Source organism: Cheilinus undulatus, linkage group 11 (genome assembly GCF_018320785.1).
Source record: "Cheilinus undulatus linkage group 11, ASM1832078v1, whole genome shotgun sequence".
Lineage (NCBI taxonomy): Eukaryota > Metazoa > Chordata > Actinopteri > Labriformes > Labridae > Cheilinus > Cheilinus undulatus.
The window spans coordinates 41,984,654-42,007,462 of record NC_054875.1 but is presented as its reverse complement, the minus strand read 5'-3'; the positions used below and the strand labels follow the sequence as shown (position 1 = coordinate 42,007,462).

Below are 22,809 nucleotides of genomic sequence, written 5' to 3'. Positions count from 1 at the left end.
AGACTTTTCTATAAAATTGTTTATTCAAACTGGCTTTGCACATGACAATAAATGGGGGAAAAAAATTGAGGTTCTTATCTTTAAATTGTTCTGCCCAGCCAAAGGAGCTCACAAACGGGTCTGCCATATTTCTAAAAATAAGAACTAGCCAGTCTTAGCTGAAATTGTGAAAATTGGTGTTGCAAAGTCCTCTATCCTAACAGAGGAAGAGAGCCAATTCAGCCTTGCTATTGAACTTTACAGGTAAGAATCTGACGTTTTCTGCACTTTCTAGCCCTTAGAAATAAAGGCTAAAAACAGTTCAGTGTTTGAGTGCTGTTCAGTGTGAGTTCTTCTTCAAATGTTCACAGTTTTAGGACCAAAGGCTGATTTTAGCAAAGCCCAGATGGGAGTCCTTTTTTCAGTAGAGATGAGAGGAAGCTGCCCAGGTCTTCATCCTGGAGAGAGAGAAAAGAAACAGTAAGTCAGATAATAAAGCACTGTAATTTTACTTTAAAATAAAAAGATTATGGAATATGGTAAATGGTTTAGCAATACTCAGCCAAAGTAGTGAAATACAAAACACACCAAAGGTAAAGATAAAGAAGCTCAAAGGAGAAAATATGTGCCAAAATGTGAGCCAAATAAAGCAAAAAGATCATGGAAAACATTTCACCATCGTAACTTTTAATGATTTTAGAGTTTTATTGATGTGACGTGGTAATAAAATCCATCGGGATTGAATTTTCAAGGTCAAGAAATTTTGAGGTAAACTGGAAAATTAAAGTCTAACTTGATGTTTCTACAACCTTCAAATGATTTAGTGGGGATGCAAAATGTTATCTGCATATCGGAATATATCAAAAGTTTATTATTGGTACAGATATGAAAATTTCTGCTAATTTTAACAATCCATATATCAGCCGTAAACATTGGCCGTACGTACCAACAAGTTCAGAATTAGAATCAGCTTTATTGGCCCTGTGTGCTTATGCAACAAGGAATTTGACTCTGGTTAACTTTGCTCTCAATGTACAGGAATTAAGCATTAAATATGAAAAATTAAATTAACTGAACAAAGTATTAAAAAAACAAGATTTAAACATGTACAAGCTCTTGTAGGTACTATTTGGATTATATACAAATCTGTATGCACTTATATTATGGTTGCAAGATTACAAAGGGTGCAAGACCTTAGACGAGACATTATCAAAGTATAAAACATGAAAGGATGTGGGCAGGTTTACATGAGGTAGATCATTTAAGATAGCTGATTAGTGCAAATATGCATACAAGTTCAGGCATTTTACCGCACTGATTTAAGTAACAGTTAATAGATTAATGAGTGCAAATGTGCATATGAGTAAAGGCTTTTACCATGGTGAGCTTTCTTGTAGTATTTGAGTTCCAGTGAAGCAGACAGATTATGATGTTTTACACTGAGCAGGGCTATAGTGCTCGTTACTGATTGGTCATCAGGGTTTGCAATGTTTGTAGAGTTTTAGTCAGGATCAACAGATGTATTCCAGCTGAAGTCTTCTTTTCTTGACGAAGATCTAGGTCTGAATGATATTTATTTATTTGCTAAAATACATTTCTAAATTATGACAAATTGAATATTGGCTAAAATCCATTATTGTTTATACCTAAAATTAAGGCTACCTTTTCGTGAATATTAAAAGAAAATTTTGATCCCTTGTTCAAGTAAGCAGAAGCCGCATATTAAAGTAATTTTTTGGAAACAAAATGTGTCAGAAAATGTGTGCCAGCGGGGCAGAAATAGAAAGGCTTTCACAGTATTGCTCTCTGTGCTTTGCACGGAACATTTAAAACCACAGGAGCTGCTTTCCTTCCATTGCATATTAACTGTATGGTTAACAGACGATTTCCCCTTCCTCTACTTTCATCTTTAAGTCACGCTTTGAAACCCAGACTCTCATTTTCTCTGGTTCATCAAACCCACCCTCAAGCAAATGACTTTGTATCCCCCCCAGCAGAGCGGTAAGGTTGAATTTCACCAAATAACAAACTCAACACTGTTGCGAAATGAACCTGGGACAGGAAACAGTGTTGACATGATTTGAGCGTCCTTAGTTTTGTTTTGATTAAAGAGGTTTTTAATCCAGCACAGGAGCATTTCAAGCCACGTTCACTGGTTCCTCCTGCATAACTGAAATAAAGAGGGGTCTGCATTTGAAACAGGTTTTATCCTCCTACCTCCAGTCTTTATATGAACCTGGATTTGTCTGTATTTTGTGACAGGACGTCTCAGATGTTTTCATATCAATTTTGGTGTTTTTTTAATAAGCTCCTGGAGGTTTCTTTTGTCCCACCTGTGCATTTTGTAAGTATATATGTGGTAATGTGTTGGGTATTTAAGTTATAAATAAATTGTTTACATTCAGGATGGACCATGTCTTTGCTAACCTCCATAGGCCCCTCCTTGACACTGGGCCCCTGAAAGCTTTACTCTGTTTTCCCCCTTTATGTGGGGCACTGCTCCTAGGAAGGATCTCAACTTTATAATAATCAAAATATTCTAAAAGGGTCTTAATCATCTGTTACATATCTTTTTAAAACCATAACCTGTAAACACATAATCACTTCCTGTAGGCAAGACCACACCCCACAGAAGGCTTTTGAAAATCACACTTGCACATGCAAATCAGCTAAAATCATGCAAGATGTTTTTGCACATATCTGGTGGCTTTTACAGTAATATTTAAAGTATTTTTTGTTATAATTCTTGTTCATTTATGTATGCATATAACTGGCTTTCAATTTCTTATTTGTATAGCCAACATAAAAATATGATCCACTAGTTAGTGAGAAAAACAACCAAATTCCAGGAAGTGAAAAAACATGTAGTGCATACTTTTTTAACATCAAACTTGAATTTATTATTAGCATTTTGATAGATTTTGATCACCTAAATAGGATAAAAACTGTTTCTTTCAGGGTTATAAATCACTTTATAAAGTTTTAATCTAATACTACGAAACAAGCCGTTCTCAGATTTTCCCCTCATGATGTCATGTAGGGAGTTAGCCCTGCCCCCAGGTTCGGTTGGCCCTCCCTGCTTGGAAGAAAGTTCCGCCCTCCTCTCCTGATCGTCCTCTCTGCTGCCAGCTGAGATGTTGGATAGCCCTCCCAGGCAGGTCCTTAACTTTGGATAAAAGTGTCTTTAACATTCTAACATCAGGAGTGCCATATCCATTTTCTGAGAGGGGTGTGGTCAGGGGTGTGGTCAGACAGATCAGTTACGCTTAAAGCCACAGACACAGAAACAGCTCATTCTGAGCAGGGCTGGAACAGAGGGGTTGTTAGACATGCAAAAATCCAATACTGGAGTATTTTTCCAGCAACAAACTTCACGGGCATTTTTTGGGGAACTCTGAGATCAATATAAACTTGTCTTAAAAGGGTAAAATATGTCCCTTTTAAGGACACATCTATATGAAATTAGCTATATTTTTTAGCACAGGAAAGTTTGCTTCAAAATAGACCATATAGGTACCACAGGGGCTAACTTACGGCCCCTTTGGTTTTATCTTAAGGTGCCAACAACCCAGAGTCCTGCCATCATTATGGAAATGAGAGAAAAAAATTATTTCCTTCATACATAAATCCTCTCAGCTCCATTGCTGTGGCGACCACTGTCGGAGGTTATATAATACATTAGGAGTGAACATTATTGGTGGTTATATAATGCATTATTACTGGTTGAGTGACAAGCTACAAACAGATAAGATAGAAGAACGAGATGAGGATGCTAAGGTACCTATATACACCACCAGGATCATTAGCATTCAGCGGTCTGCAGCTTATATTTCTAGTTTTGGCCTCTAAGTTTGAAGCCTTTCAGAGGAAAGGTGAAAAATCTTCAAGAACCTTTTTTTAAGTTTAGTTTCCCCTTTAGGATTAAACTTAAGATTGACATTTCTCATCAATTTAAAATAAGTTAAACTGAAAAACAAGAATTAAAATGGAAATGGGAGATTATAGAATGTCTAACTGCTTTTATCACCTGTTTAACTTGCGATTCTTCAATGTATTTGGATCAATTTGCAAATCTTACTCCAGTACAGGATCAGAAGTGGACTCTTGGCATGGGAATGAAGCTTTGCTACAAGAAAATTGACGTATCTCTTGACTACTAACTTGCTTTGACTTTATTGTGGCCTTATGGCTGGCATATCAGTTTTTTTGGGTCTTATATAATACTGTGGCTATTTTTAGCCTGCCTTTCTGGGAAAAGAAATCCTGCTCGACATCAAGACAGTAAAACAAGTATGGCGTCAAAGACATTTGAAGACCATCTAAAACAGTGGGTCAAACTAGTCTAGCCTCAGAAAGCTACCACCACCTCCTAAGTAAGACATTGTGACTCATAGGACCTCATTGGGTGCATTTGTTTTACTCATGAAAACATACCAAATTTTGGCTGTTTTCAAGAGAACTCAATAAAAATAAGCACATTATAAAGGGACACTCAGCTCGCTATCCCAAAAAATGAGACAAAAACTCGAGATCTCAAAAATGTCTTGCTATTATAGGAAAATCAGGTCAAATTAAAGATACAGATGTGTGTCTTCTTAGGTCTTCTGTACATCATAGATTCGTTGCCAGATGTTTTTTCTAAGCACAGATTCACAACCCACTGAAAGCAACTCCATGACACAATATTGCTTTCTATACTAACAGTTAAGAAGCAATAATGCAGATGACATTGAAAGTTTAACTTGCCTTTAAATAAAGAACTATCTTACCTGATAGCTCCAGGACAGCAGTAGGACTTTGGAGTTGTTGTCCTCGGCGGAGGAGGAGACTTTGATGACGATGGACTCCACCATGACTGTACCGTCAGGGAGGTGTTGGATGGTGTAACCTTTTAACACGCTGAAGAACAGAAACAGGAAAACAAGGTGTCATAACATCATCACACCTTTAAAATGCAGAAGATATGAGATTATGAGCTATGTAAAGTAGTTTGACCTATGAGTTTAAAAAAATCTCCCATATCAAAATCATTTGGTTATAAAAAAAAAAATAAATGACACACCACCTGGTAGAAGTACATCATAATTACAGTTAAAGACATGAGAAAAAAGAGAATACCCTGTTAGTTAACACCACCTTGTTTGTTTACACAACAGTGACATTGTTACCAAGAGGTGGGTGAAGAAGTGGCCAGCGTGGGTGACTTGTGAAATAATTCTGATTAGTCAGTAAATGCAGGAAATCCTGTGACCTTTATCTTCCTACAGTGCTTCTCTCACCTCTTGAGGTGTGTGTAGACTCTGTGGAGAGTGTCGGTGTCGCTGTGTGGGTCCTGGAGCTGCACGCGGCAGGTGAAGCGCAGCTGATGCTCATTGAGGCCGAGCTCCTTCAGGGCCTGCTCGGAGGATACCAGCTTCAGACTCTGTGGCCAAAGAAAAATCAAAAACAGGAAATATCAACCTTTAGAATAAGCTGGCCGCCTTTAACGAGCTGCTCTCACGAAACTTATGGTACTTTATGCCAGTAGTTTTCTACCTGTTTTTACCCAAGGCACACCTAAGATCAGGCCAAAATTTCAAGGCACACTAAATCCATATCTATACAAAATTGCTTATTTAAAACATGTTACAGTAAATCGAATATAGCAGTAGTTGAGCCATGGAATCAAGCACTGCTATATAATTGAGATCAGCTGATCTCACACAAGCCCAATTGTTACAACCCTCCTCCTTCCCAGAACAGCCACCTATGAACAACAGCAATAAGTGCAAATTTACAACTTCTAAAAAAGAGAAAACTATTTTTGACCACATATCATGTGTGTTACTTGACAAAGTGGTCCTGACTGAACTTAAGTCATTGTATAGTTGTATTAATTGCATATAGTTGTACAAATTGCTACAGCAATAAACAGCAATTAACTTTCAGCACTAGGTCTTGGTTAGAAGTACTCATAGTTGAGTGAAATCAGACTTACATTTTCTTTCATGATCAGAGTTCCATGCATGATCCGAGGTTTTTTGGGGTCAGGAAGAGGCCCTTAAAAACAACAAACATCAAAATATGAACAATAAAGAAGGAAATAATACCACTGAAAATAGGCAGCACTTTAATAGAATTTGCAACGTGAGTCAAGGTGATAACTTGCCTGCTGATAATTTGTCCCACATCTAATCCAAACCAGTGTTACCTTTGATAATTCTAACAGTTTTTAGCCGTGAAGTAAGAAAGTCAATTCCTAAGGCTTTTCAACAATCAAATCATACCTCCGAGAGCCATCTCCCTCTTGAGCAGGTTGAGTGAAATGTCCACAGGCACGCTGGGGTTCGTAGTCACAGTCGCTGTCTCCCCATTGGCTGGCATGTAGCAGTCTATACCTGTTGTTTAAAGACAGCAAAATTAACAAACTTTCTCCAACTGACCAGTACATTTCTGCTTCTGACAAATATGGATAGAAATGCACTTACTGAACTCCTGCTCTATTTTGCCCTTGAGGAACTCCATCTTGGCTGCCTCTCCGTGCACAAGAAGCATGTTCCGAGGCTCGGCCATGCGGATGAGCTGCATGATGCCTTTAGCGTCTGCATGGGCACTAAAGGACATGTACTCCACCTGTAGCTTCACATCCAACTGCAAAAAAAAAAACATGAAAATATGAGTTGATCGATCTGTCAGTGTGTTTTTTTTTAACACTGATCATAAATCAATCAATCTCTATTCGGTACTTTATGGATATGTAAACCAAATGATTAAGTGTTGTTTTCACTTTGCTTTTGTATCTGTATATTTTTATATCTGTATGATTATTTTTTTTCTCTCTTTTCATTTTTACTTCACAAGATCAAAATAATCCACAACTAAGTTATCATTTATAAAAAGAATAGTTTGATATTTTGGACTATCCTCTAATCGGCTCTATTAGACAATTTACTTAAAGATGAATTCCTTTTGATTTTTTTTTTTTTTTTTTGTAATAAATAAGAAGTGAGAGCCAAGGGTACAACATTTTTAAACTCTGATACGATTTTATAACCCGATAGCCCAGATGGGCTGATTCACGTAACTATGGAATGAGGTATATTTCACATCCAGCAGGGCAACAGCCCATGGACAGTGTTTGGGAAGGCAAAAAAAGAAGTGTGATGCCACCAAGGCGTAAACTATGTAATGCAAGTTTGACAGGCAGCATTGTCATGTCAGTATTTAATTCTTTACCATCAGTGGAGCTGGTTGGTAAACTTAATTCTTGATGAAGCTGGATGGGAGAGGGGCAGAAACATCCTTTCCATCAAGAAAAAGCTTCAGTGTGGTTCTTTCCTCTTCTTTAACAAAGAAATGATCAGTTCTGATAAAAACTGCTGCTATAGCTGCATCCATGCTGATCTTTTCCCTGGCTGTCATTGTTTGCAAGCGTGCAGTCACCTAGCAACTGCCTCTTTCTCCTTAAATGACCCTCACTGGTTAGGTCATTCCCTGACCAGGAACAAGTATGTCATGTTAAAGGTGTAAAAGATGAATCTGCCAGATTACAGACATGCAATGAGGCCAATCCACTGCCTTTGCAAGGCTAATTCTTCTAATAAAAATCAAACAAAACCAACACCTGCTTTGGTACCGCAGCAACAAGAATACAAGTTATAAGCTTCCAAATTCGATACATTTTTTTTTGTTTGTTTTTAATAACCAAAAAATGTACCCAAACATTGCAAATGTATTAGTATAATTTAGCCCTTTGCTGTTTCTCTTACAGCAGTTTATGGTGAGAAATATAACAATAATTTCTGTTCTTTTTCATATTATGGATCATTAAAAACAAAGAGATTTTTGGGTTTAAAACACAGTAAACTATAACTATTCAAGTATCAAAAACTCTGACAACCGAAGATGACACTAGCATTCATAAAATTGTAATCAAATAAATTTTGGGGGTCTGGGGAATACAATAACATCACATTTATTTTAAAACTTTGGCACACTTTTTTTCAAAGTTAAGACATTTTGATATTTTGAAATTTGGGCAAAATTTTTGGATCTGGTGGCCTAAGCACCCCCTCCGCAGCTCCTTTCACACTTTCTCCATCCCCACTCTCTCCATTCCCAGTTTTCAACTTTATCCATTTTCCTATCTACAATAAAGACATGAAACTTAAAAAATAAATACAAAAAGAAGAAGAAGAACAAAATTGGACAATTTTTTTCATCCCGACTTCTGTTTTTGAAAAGCAGCACAACACCAAAAGTAACACAGATGAGCATGGAAATAAACTCTTACTGTTGCTCTCCCTTCCATCTCAAGTTTTCTCTGTCCATTTAGGATCTTGTGACCGATTGTTCCTTGTACACAATACCCTGGCATGATGACCTAAAAAGAAAAATGGTGTAATAAGTTGCCTTTCAAGTACTGTTATCTCTAGGAACATACTCATTCCCTTGCAATACTCACCATGTTCTTCTCATTGCCAGCCCATTTCTTAAAGATCTGCAGAGACTGACCAGCGTGCAGCATCCCTGGAGTAGCAAACACCACCTAGATGTGTGCATAATGTTGAAATTCAAAGCCATTTGAATATAAAACTTCATAAAAAATTACTAGAGAGATAGCTCTACTCACCATGGGTCCAGGATTATCAGCATAAGAGCGATCAAAGGCCTTGATGTGCTTAAATTCAAACATGTTTCTCTGTACAAAGGTTTTACGGATCTTCTGATTGGTCCACGTTATGAAGAGCTTGTAGTAATGATTCGCCTTCTCCGTCAGCCCAGTGGAGAAGTAGATCGGGGCCTTTAGGTTCATTCTCTCCCTGGTGGGTGAGAGGAGATAATTACTGTCACTAAATGAGTCACCACTTACCATCAAAGAGTTCATACACCACGGTTATGTCCTCAAACCTCATTAGATGAATATGGCTATTTAAGGAAAATGTTTTAAACCTGACAAATTGTGACCTGTTGTGTGTAGTAATCATTTTCAAGAGCACCACAACGGCCCTTTATCATTAACGTTATTAGCTTTAATTTCTGATATTACTCAGCCAGAGAATAGTAATTATCTGCCCACATCACTGTCCTGTTCCCATTAAAGGCTTAACAGGCTTAATCACATTCACAAACCTGTAATGATGATTTTTTTTAGAAGATAAAAACATGTTTAACTTTTGAGCTTGATTTAAAATGAATAGCTTTACCAAAATGTCTCCAGAAGGATGCAGAGCTCTTGTGCTCTTCCAAGGGCAAACACTGGAATAAGAACCTGAAAAGATAAAAGAAAAGTGAATACACCTTTGAAAGAAATACACTGAATTTGTGGAATACTTCAATATAGGCAGAGAACGAGACTCAGAAATTGTCTGATAGCAATTGCCCTTATCTGTTTAATGTACAAGCTGCTCCAAAGCAACAGCCCTTTGAGGGAATGATAACATTTTTAAATTGAATTAAATTGAAATGGTCCTTTAGCATGTATAAAAACCTCATATTATAGTGCTTATGCGTGTGATTAATACAGCATACACAGAATAAACAGGAAAGATAAAAACTGTATGAGAAAGTAGCTTTTAGTCCAGAGCTGAGCACATCTCTACTGGTAGCGGCAGCTTCTATAAACGGTGAAAATGGTAAAAAATAATGCTTCAAACAGACAAAAACAGGCCTGATTCTGTACTGGAAATCACTGCATGGGCTCAGGAATCCTTCCAGAAATCACTGTCAACACAGTTCACCCTGCCATCCACAAATGTAAGTTAAATCTTAGCCAGATAAATCCAAATTCTGCATCTCTGATGGTATGCGGTTCATAAGTGCCTATGGCGTAGGCAGCTTACACATCTGCAAAGGCACTATCAATGCTGAAAAGTACATAGAGGTTTTAGAGCAACATATGCTCACATCAAGATGTCTCTTTCAAGAAAACCCTTGCATATTTCAGCAAGACAATGCTAAATCATACATAGCATCCATCACAACAGCCTGACTCAGCATGACTTTGCAGTAAAGGAGTTACCACTATTAAACATTTGACATCTCCATCCATTTTCTTCTGCTTATACAGGGTTGGATCGCATTGGCAGCAGGCTAAGCAAGTCAACCAAGACATCTCTCTCCCCAGGGACATTTTCCGACTCCTCCTGGGGGATTCTGAGAAGTTCCCAGGCCAGATGAGATATATAATCCCTCCAGCGAGTTCTTGGTCTACCCCGGGGTCTCCTTCCACTTGGACGTGCCCGGAAGACCTCCACAGCGGCTCTACTTCGAGATCCTTGAACCCACAATCTTGTTCTTTCGGTCATTACCCAGAGTTCATGACCATAGGTGAGGGTTGGGACAAAGACTGACTGGTAAATTGTGGGTTTTGCATTCCTGCTCAGCTCCCTCTTCACCACGACGGTATGGTACAACATCTGGCATCCCTTAGAACAAAAAATCCAGCAAATAAGACCTGTTGAGAAGCTAGAATCCTACATCAGACAAGAATGGGACAACATTCCTCTCCAAAAATACCAGCGTCTGGTCTCTTCACATCCCAGACATGTTCAGACAGTTGTTAAAAGAAGATGGGGTGCTACACAATGGTAAATAGAGTCCTGTCCCTACTTTTTTGAGACATGTTGCTGCCATTAAACTCAAAATGAATGTTGTTCATGTAATGTGGGTTTACGAGATACATAATTATTCACATTGACACAGTGCCAAAACATTTCTTGAATTGGGGTTGTAGTAACAATAAAGACTCAGATCAATGTAGAGCATCAAATAGGTTATCATCTTCAATGAAAATTAATTGATTTCAATCCCTGTGCACAACATGTCTGCAGACATATTGACTAGAAGTCACCCAATGCGACCAATCAGACCAATCACGTGTCACTTCAACACATAGGTACATTTTTGAGAAGAAGCATGTCAGGCTACACTCGTAGTGTTCAAGGCTATGCAAACCTACAGCATATGCTATGACACAGGATGCATAAATTAGTCTTAACTGTTCCTGCATTCACTTCTATAAACCATCTATTCACAATATAATAAAAACTTAAACTCCCTCCACAAAAAATAGACTACAAATGACTGTAGAATACCTTTCCTCCTCTTTCTATGGATTCATGAACTTTCTTCAGAAAGTCCCGCTCTCTGCACCTCTTTGAGTCACGGATGGTGGTTGCATATGTCGACTCTGAGATGAGGATGTCTGGTCGGCACTTATCGATCCATGCAGCACTGCAAACACAACATAAATATGATGAGACTGTACTAAGAGTAGAAAAGAAGTCCAGAAGATAAAATAAAAGCCACTTACCCTAGATGCCTGTCAGGTGTCATATTATAATCGCCCTGAAAAATAAAAGACATTACTCTTAGATCTGAGTGGTTAAATTCAATGATTCTGAGTCAGTGCAGACTTGTTTACTCACAGTGTAGACCACTGACTCTGATCCCACTTTGATGTGCACCATGGCAGCTCCCAGGACATGGCCTGCATAGTACGCCTTGATCTCCAGCTCATCATCCACCTGCCAGCAGTACAACAGAAACAGTGTGAGTTGCCATCAAAAGAGTCAAGCAGCTGGGGTACACATGATTAAGAGATATGGAAACAGCAGAAATGACACGAGCGTTGCACCTGGACAGTTTGGTGGAGGTTCAAAGGTATCACTTTTTTCATGCAGTCCTTGATCATCTGAGATGTGAAGAAGTTGGTTTCTCCCTTTTTGTCGACGGTGATTTTTCTGAAGTCTTCCAGCAAAATGGGACAGATGGCTTTGGTAGGATGGGTCATGTAGATGGGTCCATCGTAGCCGACCATCTCGCTCATGTAGGGCAGAGCGCCACAGTGGTCCAAGTGGAAATGGCTGAGAAAAGAACAAGAGTGTAAGTGGATAAAAACAAATGTTAATAGCTTTGTAAAAAATGAAACACATCTTCAGCGTCTATATATGTATGGCAGCCATTCTATCCCATGTTAGCCTATGTTGCATGTTAAATTTCAGCACAGACTCATTGTGCTTAATCATTTGATGATTACTTATCAAGCCACTGAAGCAAGCCAAGCTGCTTGAATTTTCACACCAAGAATGACACATCGTAACCCCAACATCAGTGTTACAGACTGTTGGAAAGTCATGCCGAGAGGCCTGAAACCTATAACTACCTATAAATAACCCCTGGCACTGGCAATTATATGCCCCTGCAAAGTTTCCAAATGCCAGACAATAAAAGTAGAGTGGTGGACCAAGAAGAAGGGTTGGGGTGTTTTCTGGGCTACAAATGTTAGAAGTAAGGGCTAATAATGAAGCCTAATAGCCTTTACCTTTGACATCTAAATTTCCAAACAGTTCATCCTTGAGGAGTCTCAGTGGACAATTGTGCAAAGTTTGAAGAAAATTTCTCTCTTGAGATATTGTATTCACACGCAAGGAAAGCCCATTGACCTAGACCTTTAACCTCCAAAATGTAAACAGTTCATCCTTGAGTCAGGACAAGCATTTGTGCAAAATCTGACAAAAACCCCTTATAGCTTCAAACAATATTATGTTAACAAGAAAGGTCTGGAAAGCAAGGGCTGAACATAAAGCACTGTGAACTCCTTTGACCCTTGACTTCCAAAGTCTTTTGACTTCAGGACTTTGGCCTCGGCTTTTATCAGCACGGAGGCATAAAATGAGGGTTATATCACCAGATTCTTCTTTAGTTAAAACAGTATTATCAGGGGCGCAGATGGCCTGATGGGTAAGTCATGTTTCACATACGTGGGCAGCCTCGGTTCAAGTCCGGCCTGTGGCTACAAACCTGATGATAACGCAGTCCAAGAATTCTGTCAGACGCCCATTCTGGGTAATGTATGAAAAGTCTGGGAAACGCCTCTGCAATGAAAAAAAAACCATGTATTTAGTTGATACAACATCAGTGATTGTGAAAACTGGAACTGATATTAGTGTTTTAGTTTACTTATTTGTGGTTATTTGTGTCTCTTCTTCAAATCAGCTATGGAAATTGCTTTTTAAAATTGTTTCAACTAGACCTTCCTTTTAATATGTCACTGGAACACGCCTGTTGCTGATCTTCCTCAAAGACAGTGAAATAATTCCAAATTGACGATATTTTCAGTCCCGTCTGACCATGAAAACAAATCTGTTTGTTCAACAGCTGACTTAATTTGCCTAATTTGAAAAAATGTTTCTGAATCAGCAGTTAGGCCTCATTAAACTGATGCAACACAGCAGATGCCAACTGGCAACCAACATCGGTGCAAGCCTCAGTATTCCCTGAAACAGCTGATGCTGGCAGATATTGATGTCTGCATTTATACACCAGTGCACCATAACATACTGTGAATTATCATAAAAAAACTCATCAAACACTCTAACCTTTTGACCGTGTGTTTTATGTGAAGGTTGACTGTGACAGAATTAGAATGAAGCATAACCACAGGAAAACTTTATTCTGGCACACTTGCTTGTCATAATGCAATTTTTTTGTTCTATTTTGATGTAACTGTAATAAAACTCAAATAGTACTGATACCAGTTCGACACCACAGCATCAAATATAAACGTCCAAGGCCCCCCTTTCTTGTATTTTATTAACTAAACATACAGGCAAACTCCTACTCGTTGTCATGACAACACAAAGACGTTGTCAATGCCTGTACAATGCTCTCATTTTCTCTGAAGGCAGCATTGGATTTAAAATTGAACTAGTCACTTACATCATCATTGTATCCCATGTGCATCCCACAGTCCAGCATGATGTTTTTTCCTCCGATGGAGACGAGGATGCAGCTTCGCCCGACATCCTGTCCAGCACCTTGGAGAGAGAGCAGCTAACTTCATCACATAGCTTAAAACAGTCATGAAACGCACAACTAAGTTAGCTTACCAGCTAACTGCAAAATTAAACCGGAGGGCTTTAGACTTGCAGGCTCCAGATATTTACATTAATACCTTCATAACTTATGCAGATGGCTAGATGGAGACAGTGAACTTAAATGTTAAAAGTGTAAAGTTGTTTATTGTTGACGGAACTAGCATTGCAGATGCTAGTTAGCCGCTACTCACCCAGTGGTGTTACTTTTATTTCAGGCATATTTTCTCATCGGGACAAACTTTTGTTTCAAGAGGGAGGACCCACGGTCAGTTGGACCGGGCGGTTAAACCGGTTTCTACGTACAACTCTTGTTTACACGGAAACGTTGATTGTCTAACTTGTATGCATGTGGGTTATTCACAACGTACGTCTCACTACAGTCAACACACACGAAGTGAATGCTTAGCTTCCGGGAATGGTTTTCAAAATAAGATACATTTCAACCAATGTTAGAAGCTGTGAATTTATGTACGTACATTCCAGATCGACGTGCAGAAATGGCTACCTGTTGCCCGTGACAATGAAAAACACGAAGTTTAGTATTTTTCACGTGGGTGGAAACTTGGAGCCTGTTTTAATGCACTGATTTTGCTTAGAGAATTCTTTATTTAGAAATCCATACACTTCAAACCTAAACCCAATCTGAACCACTAGTAGAATGGATTAAGCATTTGACTAAATCACTGAAATATGTGAAAGACAAAAAAAAAAAAGGCCTGAAATTATCTTATTCATCAAAAGGTTCAAGTTCATTTGAGCTAGCCCTATATTTCTGGTTTTTCTTATTTTCATACTTCTTTCTGTCCTTTATATCTATTATTTTATATTGTTACATTTACTTATTTAGCTCTCCTGTTTGGAATTCATTTTTATTCATATCTGTTATCAATCTCCTGATGTTTTGAAGTGCCTTGTTTGATTGCATTTACAAAATTGTGATAATACTTTTGAAAAATAAATGCATTTCAAGAGTGAATGGCCCCTTTCTGAATATGAGATGTAAAGGAATGGAGGAAAGTTTATATAGGAGTGTAATTTTTTTTCAAGCTTAAATTGCAGTCCATACAGGCAGGCAACACCTCTATGGGGTTGTATATATCCAAAGTCCTGCATACTACCAGTCACATTTCCATAGGACCACTTGTATTTCACTGCAAACGCTTGTGCTTATCACAGTTAAATTTATTGTAAATTACCAATGCATTCTTGCTTAGCAGGTGTACATGGATGGGTGGATGGATTCAGAATAAAACTTAAAATGAAGCCTGTATTTTTGTTGTCATTGTCAGAATCTGTGTAGACAACTCTAAAATGAAAAAAATCAAAATAAAGCATCCACACAGAAAGAATAAGTGATAGATATAAACAAATTAGTAAAAAGAGACCAAAAGAAGTAGAAGTGTCCAGCTTTTGCCATCACCTTATCACCTTTGTGATGCAGTCAAATTAAGTTAAAAAATAGCTTCAGCTACCTGCAGATTAACTGAAACGAATTCTACATGCAAAACGTTTTTGATTTATTTTGAATTCTGTTAACACAAATATTGAGTAAAAATTAAGATATGGAAGTTCCCATGCATTCATTGATAATTCACATCCCACAGGGTTTTTTTTTTTCAATATTGAACAGCATTACTGCACATCACAATTGTCTTCTCTCTTCTAATAGGCTTGTATACAAAATTATACAGCTTAAACTGAGATATGTTCTGGAAAATGTATTTTATCAAGCACCTCCAATCACAAAGCTCTTATTTTGAAGGCAACGTCTCTGATTTCCCGTTTTCTCGGCTCGAGTCTGCGCAGTAGGAGCGGATTAGAGCAGGAATGACCTGTCGGTGCATGGATGCAAGACTAATTTCCCTGTTACTTTGAACTTTTCCTAAGGGTAATGCTCTTGTTATTGACTTGTTACGTCACTTTTCACATTTGTTGACACTTCCTGTTTATTAGCATCCATTAGCTACATCTAGTCATTCATTTGTTGCCTCTCCGCCTCTATTTAGAGCACTTCCGCGTAGGGATACCATGGCTGATTCTGTGGCTGCAGAAGATCAAAAATTCTGCTTACAGGAGGTGCTCGAAACTTTCAAACTGTGTTTGTCGGAAAATAAAGAAGTCTATCTTGAACACTACGTGGCTGGGTGGCGTGGTCTTGTAAAGTAAGTTCATCAAGATTAAATATTTTGGTTTTGTTTCGACATATGCAGGTGGATCATGTGATGAGGTTTTCAGAAATTACGACTGCTAGTGATATGTACGCTGTATTCTCCCCTATTTTATTGAATTGATTGTATTTTTAAAAGCACTGAGGTCAAATAACTGCATCTATTTAATAAGTTGCGTAGAAGATGAATGAATGTAACAAATATTACAAAAATCTAATGTACACTACCTATATTGCACAAAAAACATTATGCTGACCATGTTTTTTGAAATTTATACAATGTGCAGGAGTTTGTCTGCATTTTTTGTTTATTAAAACAAGATATAACCTTATTTTGGGTGCCTTGGACCCCTATTTTTGTTTTCATGGTGAAAAAAAGAGGTATCAGTAATGCTTAATTTTATTAGGCTTGTGTCAAATTTTAAAAACCTGAAATCAAGAACAACCCGAACAAAAGTATTAATAAATGTTTCTGATGTATTTCTTTATTAGGTTTCTGAACAGTTTGGGAAGTGTTTTTGGCTTCATTTCCAAGGATGCAGTCAACAAGATCAAGATCCTGGTTGCCTACCTGGAGGGAGAGAATGGTTCCCAGTATGTCACCATCCAGTTGATGCTGAAATACGAGCTTGATAGTGGACTAGTGGACCTTACCAAGAGGGGAAACCACCCTGAGTCCGGCTGCCGTACTCTCCTGAGGCTCCACCGTGCCCTGAGATGGCTGGAGCTCTTCCTGGAGCGCCTTCGCACCAGCAGCGAGGACAGCAAGACGTCTGTGATGTGTGCAGAGTCTTACAATGAGTCCCTCGCCCAGCACCACCCGTGGTTGGTCCGAAAGGCTGCAGGCATGGCCTTTTGTGTGCTCCCTGGACGTCCGGCATTTTTCGAAGTGATGAATGTAGGCACGCCTGAGCAGGTTGTGGCCATGTTAGGGGAAGCTCTGCCTCTGATCTCTGAGGTGTACCAAATCACAGAGGAACTTTATGCTCAAAATAACATGCTTGACTTACCATAGCAGCTGTTATTTTTACATCTACATGATCCAATATTTACCATGTGTACCTGCTGTATGGCTGTCAAGCTGGCTGCTAATCCTGTTTAGTGGTTTAAGTGTTCATCAGTCTCTGAACAGTGTTAGATATAAACAATCATTATCACACTGATGCTAATCTGTTACTACTGCATTACAAATTTTAGTTTAAACTAGTGATATTTATAATGCATGTTTATATTTAATCCTATTAATGCACTTCTTAATGATTGTTTTAATTTAAAAACACAAAGGGAACCAGAGTGAGGCCCAGTGATTCTTTGATCACTGCTAATAGCTGTTAGTTTTCATTGTTCATCAAGAAAGGAGACCAGGTTTTTCCAATATTTAGACTTAGAGCTGCAGGGATTAGTTGGTTAATTGATACACTGTTCAAAAGAAAATTGATCTGAAATTTAGTCTGTAAACTGATTCATAATTTTAATGATGTTTAAGCAAAATGGCCAAATATTTCATAGCTTGTAACAAATTTGCAGCTTTATTTGACTTGGCATTACAGTAAATTTGACCTTTTTATGAGATATTCTTAGATGTGATTCTAATCAAAACATTAGGTAGCAAATAAACACTTGAAGATTGATTTGAGCGTGTACTAGATTAACTATCTGTTACAGGTAGCCCATTAATTTCTATAGCCTTGTTTGAAGACGGGTAAGAACAAGCTGCTTACAATGTCCTTATGTGGAAATAAGCAATTTGCAAAATACCTCTTTTGCCATTAAAATGGGACCAACAATATGGAATAAGCCAAAATATCAGTAACTGTATCAGAAATTTGGATCTTTACAATCTGCAATGTGTTATTTTCAGCAACTTATGAAACAGGAGTTTTAGTGGTGGACTTAGAGTTGTTAACTTCACAGTTTTTGGTCAATGCAACTTTTTATTTGATGTAAAAACAGTATGCTGTTTTAAAAGGAATGTACTGTACTTTATATTACATATACAACACCATTAATTCAAACAGAATTTACAAACAGTGTAGCTTAATAAAGCAAATTTCAATGTGCTTTATGGTCGTGTGATCAATTCACATTTTAACTAACAAAATATTTAATGACGCTCCAAAGAGAAGTTCAGTTTTACGATGTTTTATAATTATGATTCTTCGCTGCATGTATCCGTGACAGTCTTCAGTCATGCAGGCCATTTAAATTAGCTAGGGTTGTAATTAACAGGCCTATCCTATGTAGTGATGTGTCCCCACTACATTATGTTGACCCATGTGGTCACTAGGGACAGTTGGAACTTTGAATACCCTTCTCATTTTGTTTGAATTGAGCACCCAAACTTGACAATTATCTGCAAAACAATCCAACAAATAACATACCAATAACTTATTTACTTTTATTCTTATTTCTCCATATTATTTTATATATTTGAGTATTAATAGTGTATCCTGTTTAATTCATATTCATACATTTCTGACCTCTTTTTTTCTTCAAATTTCAATTATTTATGAGAAACTCTAGGGCACGAATTTCTTCCCGGGAATCAAATATTTCTAATAGTCATGCTGTTTTTAGCTGATAATTTAATTGATATGGTTATACATAAATACAAATTTTATAATTGGAAAAAAACCCCACCAAGTGTTCTGAGCTAGAAGTTGCCTGTGGTGGCAGGAATAAATAAATTCAGTTCACAACATTAAGCACTACTCCTGAGGCGTGGGACAATTTGTAAGAGTTCTTTCCACATGTATGTAAGGCCAACAACCGACAGCCGACATCACAATGACTAAACCAAAGACAATAAAATGTGACAAGTTCTATCTTGCCTCTACGCTGGGTAATGAAGAGAGCCAGAACTTTCCTTTTGTCACAGCCTTCCAATGTGAGATAGTTTTTCTGTCCTTGCTGCAATCAAAACAAAATACAGCTCAAAGCTGGGCACTGACAATGAGCAAAGAGTGGGCACTTCATCACTGAAGGTTCATGTAGCTGTTGCTATTCTGCACTTCTTGCAGGCAATGTTTGAGATAAAATCTCAATAAATGTGACTGTGTGTAGCATCTTTCTATATATGTTTATGTATGTATGGTGATGAGTGAGAGGTCTTGAAAATATTTTAACTGCTGAGGGGTGGCAGCAGAAAAAGTTTGGAAACTACCGGTCAAATAAAGACATTAAGTTATTAAAAAAAAAAGAAAAAAAATTATTTGATTACATATTTTGTTTTAGTCAAACCAAGCTTTATTTGCCTTTTTGAGAGTTTCAAACAGCACTGTAACATCCTGCTGGCATACAGTGAGCAACACAGAGTACTATATGATGATGTGACCCTCTCTAATCCAGTTTATATTTTAAATATTAAATATATTCTCTCAGTTGAACAACAGATTTGCAGGGTATTTTGCTGAGACAATCCTGACAAAAATTGTTTTTTATAAAAAAAAAGCAGTAATTATTCTAAGTGCAAAAAAATAAACTTGCCACAGTTCAGACCGACATTTTCAGTCTCAATAAAACAATTTAAAGTTGAGGTAGGTCTGTTAGTTCTGCAAAAAACTCCATAAAGATTCCTCTGAAGTGTATGACCAAGCATATCAGCTGTAAATGGATGGGTGATGTTTCAGGATTAACTGCTTATTTTTTTTATTCTAAACTTCAAACTATAGGAACAGACTTTTTAAATTGGCTTTGCACCAAACATACCCCCCCCCCAAACATAATACAGTGTGGCATAAACCTTTTTATGTATAAAGTGTTGATACAGTTAACTTTTCTTATTTTACTCATTTGTCAAAATAGTTTACTTTCTTTAGATACAAAAAAAAAACAGTTTTCTTAGTTATTAAATTGTTTAGTTTAATTTTCCATCATCAAAAAAGTCTTACACAGTCCTCGATGAAAGCATATATAAAATATTTTTTAAAAAGTACAGTTAGAAAATGCCCATAATGCCTGTGATTCCAGCTTGTGTAGTTCTTGTGTAGTTCTCTGTGTTCTCAGATTTTTCCACTGATTTATCCCTGAATTGCAATTCAGTTTAACAGTCTACTTTGCCTTATTTAGCCATAGTGTCTAATGTCTTATACCCAAAGGCATTCTGGGAAACTCTGCTGATTAAGGGATGATTGTCTAATGATTTGATTACAATGCCAAAAGTTAGAATGATTGAGTACTGTTTACTTAAAATTAAAAATGAATTCAATCAACTTAGATAAACAGAGCTTAAATAGTCATTTTGGATTTTTAAGTAAAAACTATTTAAAACAACCTTCAACTGTTTGGTCTTACAGTGTAGAACTCCACTAACTAATTTGTTTGTATGGCCAATATTTACAGTTGATATAGGCAGATTTTTATAGAAATATTTGTATCTTTGGATGAAGATATCATGCCAATAATATGGTGCATCCCTAGTTTTTGCATTTCCATACATAAATACTAGCATTAGTTATCAATTCCAAACATTTTCAAAATTAATTGTACTGTAGTTGCACAGTTCAATGTATTTTTTCCTTTATTTATCTTTTTTTTTTTTTTGGCTTTCAGTTCTTGTTATTAATTAATATATGACTAAAACCGGAGATAAGTAAACACAGTCAAATTGGTTGCTGATTTAGTATTACAGTAACAACCGGTACTTTAAGGACACAATTAACGCTGATGTGGTCCAGGTTGAAACTGAGTTTGACACACCTGTCCTGATAATCAGGTACCTTAAAAACAAGTTCGCTGCAGTTGCGCACTTCGACCACCAGATGTCTTTACCCCGCCTTCAACTTCAGATGGTAGTCAAGGGAAACCAGGCTGTCATGGCAACTTCACTGACGCTCAAGAAACTGCACTTCCTGTTGGTAAAGTGCAAAGACGACCAAATTGATACGATTTAACAGTCCGTTAATGTTTAACTTGTGTTTTAGCTTAATGTTTAGTTCAGCCGTTTTTTAGTTTCGTGATACAGCTCATGAAACGGCCGTAAGGGAGCGGAAGAGTTCGATATTAACGTAGAAAAAACTTTATTTACGCTTCACGAAGGACTGAAGAAGGCAAGAAATCTTCTTGAACCGACTTTCTACGGCAAGAAAGGACACAAATAACGGCGTTTCAATGCATTTAACACGGCCAAAATCCTCCAAGGGACGAAGCAGACCCCCAGTGGATGGTTCTTTCTATGCTGCTGACACGGACTACAGCACCCAAAGGTCACCCACGTCTCCAGACTCTCCTTCATACTTCAGCAGGCCGGATAGAAACCTCCGCTCTCAGTCCCAGCCTATTATGTGGCAGACTGGGCACCTGAGCCAGGACGAAGTCCTGCAGATGCTCCAGCAGGCTCCTGCTGTTCCACCTCAGTCCTTAAACAAGTACAAAGTCCTTCCATCCATAGAGAGGAGGCATTCAGAGGTGAGAGGCCTGGAGAGACAAACGGCCCATCTTCACCTGTGTGATCATGAAGGGCCACACCCCCCCAGCATCTCTGAGAGGGACCCAAAACCTCCTCCAGATCCAGGACCAGAGGGAAACAAAGAATCTGGTTCTTTTGGCAGTTTGCTCCTGGCTATAAGAGCACCATGTGGCAGGAGGTTTCAGCAGCAGTTTGACCCAGCAGACACCCTGCTGAAGGTAAAAGCCAGCGCAGAGGTCAGGTATGGAGTCCAGTATGGAGAGGCTTCTATTGAGACCATGGATGTGCCACGCAGGACCTTCACAGACATGGAGATGACTTTAGCCCAGTGTGGCATCATCAACAAATCTGTGCTTTGCATTTTTTACAATGACAGTGAGGGGGAGAAGGAATCAGGATAGAGATGAAGGGCTGTTTTGATGTTGAAATCCAAGTCATTTCAAGCCCTCCTGCACTCAGATATATTTTTCTTTCTTGTCTTGGACGTTTGACTTTCACTTTGAAGAAGAATGTTGCACAGAATTTGATGTAAAGTGTAGTTTTTATAGAAAGTAAGGAGGATGTCTTGATAAACCCCAAAGAAGCTGATCCCAGTGGAATTTGGAACTTATGCAGGAGTGATGAGGGAATCCTATCCTGCAGTTTTCATACACCCTGTGTAGTTGAGACAGAATGTTGCATAATTACAGATAAAACAGTTCTCATCTAGGGAAGAGAAGTTAAAGAGCACCACCTTTTTCTTGTGTTTTTTTAAGTAGAATTTGCACAAGTCTTTGCACAATTTTGCAAAACAAATGGCAGAATTTTGTTCAAAGCAGAGTATTTTTTTAAATTCAGTGGCTCTCAGTTGGTGTAGTTTCACTTGGTCACTTGGTATAGTTTTTTAGAAACATTGAATCAGTCTAATTTATTCAGTCAAAATTATGCAGTTTGGACTTGAGACTGAATGTAACACCATCAGTGTCTGCATCATAAATACAACAATTAAAAAGTCGACCTTGAAAGTAGTCAACAGTCCGTCTTTATTAACATGCTCTTTTATTTCTAAATGCTAAAAACTGCAGATTTCTTGTCCCTGATGTAAGAAAAACATAATTTACAGTTATAATATCCCATTTGTTCTTTTGCCATATGAAACTGTCAGCATAAAATGTTTTTATACACATGGTAGAATAAGCAGAAGTAGTAAATTTGACACTTCTACATCTTTTCCTCGTGTTGTTAAAGGTGCATGTCTGCCACCTACTGTGGCACAGTTCAATTCAATTCAGACAGCTTTAATAACCCCTCCAGGGACAGCGAGTTTGGAGCAGCTTGCACATTAAAACAGATAAAAACACTGTGGCAAAAACAGCAACAACATGGATGAGCTTAAAGATATAAAATGACCTAAAAAC

The 22,809-nt window shown here is 37.8% G+C and overlaps 3 protein-coding genes across 4 annotated transcripts; 2 read left to right on the top strand and 1 right to left on the bottom strand.

The window, feature by feature from the left end:
- Positions 1-22: 22 nt before the first annotated feature.
- ints11 (integrator complex subunit 11) lies at positions 23-14,242 on the bottom strand. The gene is made up of 17 exons (XM_041798910.1): positions 14,030-14,242; positions 13,681-13,778; positions 12,763-12,836; positions 11,597-11,825; positions 11,388-11,486; positions 11,273-11,307; positions 11,055-11,193; positions 9,165-9,229; positions 8,591-8,780; positions 8,423-8,506; positions 8,252-8,341; positions 6,447-6,609; positions 6,246-6,356; positions 5,957-6,018; positions 5,259-5,401; positions 4,749-4,878; positions 23-437 (listed from the first exon to the last, which is right to left on the bottom strand). The coding sequence occupies exons 1-17, from the start codon at positions 14,055-14,057 to the stop codon at positions 372-374; spliced, it is 1,806 nt and encodes a 601-aa protein (XP_041654844.1). The 5' UTR covers positions 14,058-14,242; the 3' UTR covers positions 23-371.
- A 1,406-nt stretch (positions 14,243-15,648) lies between these two features.
- Positions 15,649-19,106, top strand: LOC121517050 (ceramide-1-phosphate transfer protein). 2 transcript variants are annotated; one of them, XM_041798556.1, is made up of 3 exons: positions 15,649-15,726; positions 15,845-16,000; positions 16,498-19,106. In XM_041798556.1, the coding sequence occupies exons 2-3, from the start codon at positions 15,867-15,869 to the stop codon at positions 17,018-17,020; spliced, it is 657 nt and encodes a 218-aa protein (XP_041654490.1). In that variant the 5' UTR covers positions 15,649-15,726; positions 15,845-15,866; the 3' UTR covers positions 17,021-19,106. The 2 variants fall into 2 exon arrangements, with proteins under 2 accessions (XP_041654490.1, XP_041654488.1); XM_041798554.1 differs by lacking the exon at positions 15,649-15,726 and having other exon boundaries at positions 15,755-16,000.
- A 2,008-nt stretch (positions 19,107-21,114) lies between these two features.
- On the top strand, positions 21,115-21,813 carry ubxn10 (UBX domain protein 10). The gene has a single exon (XM_041799048.1). It carries the CDS (start codon positions 21,115-21,117, stop codon positions 21,811-21,813), a length of 699 nt encoding a protein of 232 aa, XP_041654982.1.
- Positions 21,814-22,809: the final 996 nt, after the last annotated feature.